This window comes from Trypanosoma grayi (assembly GCF_000691245.1).
Source record: "Trypanosoma grayi strain ANR4 Tgr_1121_V1, whole genome shotgun sequence".
Taxonomy (NCBI): Eukaryota; Euglenozoa; class Kinetoplastea; order Trypanosomatida; family Trypanosomatidae; genus Trypanosoma; species Trypanosoma grayi.
Window position 1 is genome coordinate 151 of NW_008826740.1, and position 4,915 is coordinate 5,065.

General features: G+C 51.4%; 3 protein-coding genes across 3 annotated transcripts; all 3 read right to left on the bottom strand.

Moving 5' to 3' along the window:
• Window positions 1–847: 847 nt before the first annotated feature.
• DQ04_11211000 (UDP-Gal or UDP-GlcNAc-dependent glycosyltransferase) lies at window positions 848–1,600 on the bottom strand (the record flags this gene model as incomplete). The annotated part of the gene is made up of 1 exon (XM_009316469.1): window positions 848–1,600. The coding sequence occupies one exon, from the start codon at window positions 1,598–1,600 to the stop codon at window positions 848–850; it is 753 nt and encodes a 250-aa protein (XP_009314744.1).
• Window positions 1,601–2,685: 1,085 nt separating this feature from the next.
• On the bottom strand, window positions 2,686–3,837 carry DQ04_11211010 (UDP-Gal or UDP-GlcNAc-dependent glycosyltransferase; the record flags this gene model as incomplete). The annotated part of the gene is made up of 1 exon (XM_009316470.1): window positions 2,686–3,837. One exon carries the CDS (start codon window positions 3,835–3,837, stop codon window positions 2,686–2,688), a length of 1,152 nt encoding a protein of 383 aa, XP_009314745.1.
• Window positions 3,838–4,307: 470 nt separating this feature from the next.
• Window positions 4,308–4,832, bottom strand: DQ04_11211020 (putative UDP-Gal or UDP-GlcNAc-dependent glycosyltransferase; the record flags this gene model as incomplete). The annotated part of the gene is made up of 1 exon (XM_009316471.1): window positions 4,308–4,832. One exon carries the CDS (start codon window positions 4,830–4,832, stop codon window positions 4,308–4,310), a length of 525 nt encoding a protein of 174 aa, XP_009314746.1.
• Between the last annotated feature and the right edge of the window lie 83 nt (window positions 4,833–4,915).

Consider the following 4,915-nt stretch of genomic DNA (forward strand, 5'->3'; position numbering starts at 1 on the left):
TCATAATCGTCAGGAGAAAGAGGCAACAGACACAAACACGAGCTGTGCCCCATAGGGGGCGGTGTGCCATGGCCGATGCGCTACTGTGGAGAGAAGAGAGTGAGGGGAGAGAATGCACCAGGCAGCTGCAGCAGTGGGGGTGGGCGGGTGAGTGCCAACAGCAGCAGCAGCAGCAACGCGTCACGCAGAACACACATCAACCACAGCCATCCTGCGGGACTGCAGGCACCTCCATCAACCAAGCACAGAGGATGCAGTGTGATAGCAGTGCACTCTGACGTATCGGCCAGTGATAGCAAGGCGCCCCAGGCAGCAGGGCACACAGTAGCGTGTAGCGGCAAACGGCCCAGGGGCTTCCTCCTGCAGCTCACCAACAGCAAAAGCACTATGCACACATGGGAATGGCCTAGGTGCTACCTCTCCTAAAGAAGAGAAAGAAGAAACGTATGACATACATGCCGTGCTGTCTCCGCCACACGTTGTGCTCCAACAGACGGCCCAAAGAAGGCCCCGTCCATGAATTCGTTATATATACTGCCGAAAAAGAAAGTGCTGGAGGCGTATTTAAACCCCCACCCGCGCGAGGGGTATTGAGATGGCTGAGGTGGGGTTACAACACTTACACCTGGTGACCATTATGGTCGTAATGGCCATAACGGACCAATATGAATTTGCCACGCATAAGATTTTATCATTCCCCTCGCCGCCTTCCAATGTGAAATATACAAATTAAGAAAGTATTTGCGTTGTCTATTCTTTAACAAACCAACTTAATTAGACCATTATTATACCACCTCCAGTACGACGTATTAGATACATTGCTCCCANTATTTGCGTTGTCTATTCTTTAACAAACCAACTTAATTAGACCATTATTATACCACCTCCAGTACGACGTATTAGATACATTGCTCCCAAAAAAATCCAATAGCTTTGCGTAACTATCTTCCGGTGGGATGTGAAGGGCGAGGGATTTTGGTGTAGCTACAAGCTCACCTTTCCACCCAAGCCCAACGTGGTAGCGACACCAACCATCCTCCACAAACACCATAGACGGGTATCGTACCTCCAACCGTAGTAAATGCCCCACCATCACGTCCTCAGCAGTCATACTAAATTTGAAGAACTCAATCTCTGTCTCATTGTTGTAGGGCACATCCACCAGCCGTCGCACAGGCTCGAACGACACAAGCTGCTGGACCACGTCCCTCGCAAGAGTGTAGAGCATCCCGGAAAAGTAATAGAAGGGGATAGTCACATTATTCTTTCGTGCAGTTGCGTCGACAGGCAATCCCCAATACAGCCCACGGCGAGGCAGCGTGCGCAGGTCGGCGAGGTACTGCGGTACGCGCAGGAATGAGTCATCATCGGCCTTCGCNCGCAGCGCCATGTCGAACCACAGGAACACCTTGCGGCTCAGCCCGATCTCAGCCTCATTGCCCCACTTGAGGCCACCACCAACCGTCTTGTTGGTCGATGGGCGCCCCTCATTCATCGGCAGCGCAATCACATCGTTCCACTCCGCCGCCTCCTGCTGCAGCGCCAAAGAGTACGTGAAGTTGTGCGACGGGTGCCGCCCAAACACGTACAGCACCAGCATCGCACCGCTGAAGTTGTTTGCTCTCGTCGCCACACCGGGGAACCGCCAGCACGACGTACGCTGCAGGCAAGGGCGGCTCCGCTTTCCATGACTGTCCACCGCTCGAGTTCTATGCGTAATAAAATGTTCATGTTCAGTCCAAGCACTGAGGGAAAGCCAAAAAAAGCTGTTTGTAACAGAATAAATTATATGTGTGGGCTGGCGTCAGTGATGAAATGTGATGTTGGAAGCTTCGTGGGCGAAGTGTCTCTCGTCGTGTTGACGAGGTGACTGATTTTGTGTGATAGCAGGGCGCATACTGTGCCCGTTGGATAGTAGGACTCGAGTCGTCTTTATGCCAATGGTTGTTTGACGAAATGGCGGGCGTTCCGCATTTGAAAAGCAAAGATGGAAGAATAAGGCCACATCAGGGAAGCGCCTACCCCACGCACATGGAAAATATAAAAAAGTCAGTGTATCACAGCATCTTGTAGATTCTTACAGTACACCGAAGAGTAGTACCATCCCATGTAGGAAAGTGTGCGGGGCAGACAGCACGTCCCACAGCTGGGAGGTGAGCGCCGGTTAGGATGAACCCAACCCTCACGCAGTGCGCGGTGGCACAGGGAAGCGCAATCGCCACACCCACACACGGCAAGGCCCCACACTTTCAAACAGCAGTCTGCGTCACCAGCACCCAAAGTGGCCAGCGGGTGTCTTTGGGTGCACACATCAACACTTCAACAATACGGAGCTCAATAGTGAAAACAGTTGTAGTGCTGCTGACACAGATGGCCATCATAAAACAAGAATCAACCAGAAGACCGCTAGACGAAGGGCAGTTCAACCAGCATGGTATGGCCAAGCACCACTAAGCCGACGTCCCAATGTAGACTTAACAACACGTATACACCGAGCACAGCAACAATTAAAACGGTCGTCTTAAAGCACGTCTCCCATGCAGCAAAAAAGTAAAGTGAAAAGCACACATTTGTTTTTGTAAACCCACACATAGAAAGAGAAAACACTATTGAGGACAATAAACTACATCACAAGGTCTCACGTTGCAGAAACGTACCGAAAAAAAGTATAAACACCATTTCCAATCAGCAGACGAATTCGATTCGACGTCGCATAATCTTACGGTGCCTTGGAACAGTTCGACTAACATTACGGAATCGTCTCATCAACTCTTCGTAGTCACTCTCCCATAAGTGATGCACCATAACAGAGCTAGACTGAACAAACCCCATCGCAGGTCCGCTATGAATATCATGGAAGGAGCAGCGCGGTTCCCTTACAAGCACCAACCGCCGGGCATATCCAGATTTCTTCAATGCAAGCCCAACCATTGCATCTTCAGAGTGAACCTCCATATTAACATACTGGGTATCTAGCTCCTTGGCATATGGTATACGCACTAAGCGCTCCAACGGCCCATAGGACACAAATTGATGGGCAACGTCACGTGACAGGGTGTAGCACGCACCGAATGCGAAAGGAAACCTTACCGATGTGTTGTTTCTCCAGACTCTTGGTATGTATATCGTTCCCCAATACACCCTTCGACGAGGCAGCGTGCGCAGGTCGGCAAGGAACTGCGGAACACGCAGAATCATGTCGTCGTCGCCCTTCGCGATGTACATCCCATAGGGAAAGAGACGCAGTGCCAACTCAAACCACACGAACACCTTGCGGCTCAAGCCGACGCCAACCTCTATGTTCCAATAGCCAGAGGAACCTGCCGCCCCGTTCGTGAACGGGCGCCCTTCATTCATCGGCAGCGCAATCACATCGTGCCACTCCGCCGCCTCACGCTGAAGAGACGCGGAGTACGTGAAGTTGTGCGACGGGTGCCGCCCAAAGACGTACAGCACCAGCATCGCGCCGGTGAAGTTGTTTGCTCTCGTCGCCACACCGGGGAACCGCCAGCACGTCGAGCGCTGCAGGTAACGGCGCCTCCGCCTCACATCGATGTCCACAGATGGGATGCCAAACACAATCAGGTAGTCACGCTCGGACCACGCACGCACTACATTCTGTGGGACATATTGCAGCGACTCATCACGGCTAGTGGCATCTTCGCGGCGTGGCGACTCTAGGGTGATAACGCTGGTAGTGGCATCAGAGTGAACGTCCCCCAAATGAAGCCAGGATCCCACGTCTACGCGTACAATAAGAAGCAGAACGACCAACACCACAAGGAAATACACAAGGATAACAGTCCACCTCCGCAAACTGCGCTTTGTCTCGGCCATTGTCTTTCTGTCGAGTAGAGAATGAATGATGGGTCTATTGGTGCCACGAGAAACACGAGGTACAAGCATCAGCAGCAAACGAATTGATACAAATCACCTCTATGCCCCTTAACACTCCAGCAGAATTCACTTTCCAGAGGGCATGCCTACTCCCCCAGCCACACACCGCATGGAGTGAAGCCACCGCGTGGCATAAAAAAAAAAGGGAAGCAACTTATAATATATTCACCGCGCGGCTCAGGGGGGAAGCATAAAGCAGATACAAAAGTGGCTGCAGAAAGTACTGAGGCGCAAAAGGGGAAAAAAAAACGCCTAAGAAACACTGCAAAAGCGAATTCGTAAACACAAAATATACATGGAGCATAAGGAACCGCATTACGAAAAGGCAGACAAGATTAAATAAAAACGGGAAGACAGAACAAACGGATGCACAAGACACACAACTGGCACAAAGCGTCCATAGCAAGAAATTAAAGTTTAACGTAACGCCCAGTCTTACCAGAGCAGAACATTGTAAGAGACCTACGTGACTGACTGTACTTCTTAACGGTCTGCGTTTTAAAGCCCCTCAACCGCGCCATCAAAACACTGTATTCAGCCTCCGTGACGTGATGTATCACGACGGAAAATTGAGTGACCTTATGGCCATGCGATCCGTTACGAAGATTGTGAAAACGGCACTTCTTTTCTTTAGCGAAGATCAGGTGAGGATACTTCACCTCGTGCAAAGCACGGCCCACCATCACATCCTCATGATCCATATTTAAGGAAAGAAACTCCGCCTCTCGGGCCTTGCTGTAGGGCAGACGCACAAGACGCTGCAGCGGTTTGTACGACACGAACTGCTGCACCACATCCCTCGAGAGTGTCATGCAAAACCCAACTACCATTTGAAACCTTACCGGGGACTTGGCAGTATACAAGGCACCCCAATAAACTCCCTTGCGCGGCAGCGAGCGCAGGTCGGCGAGGTACTGCGGCACGCGTAGAATCATGTCGTCGTCACCCTTCGCGATGTAGCTCACAGTCGGGAAGAGACGGAACGCCAGCTCGAACCAAAAGAATGTCTTGCGGCTCA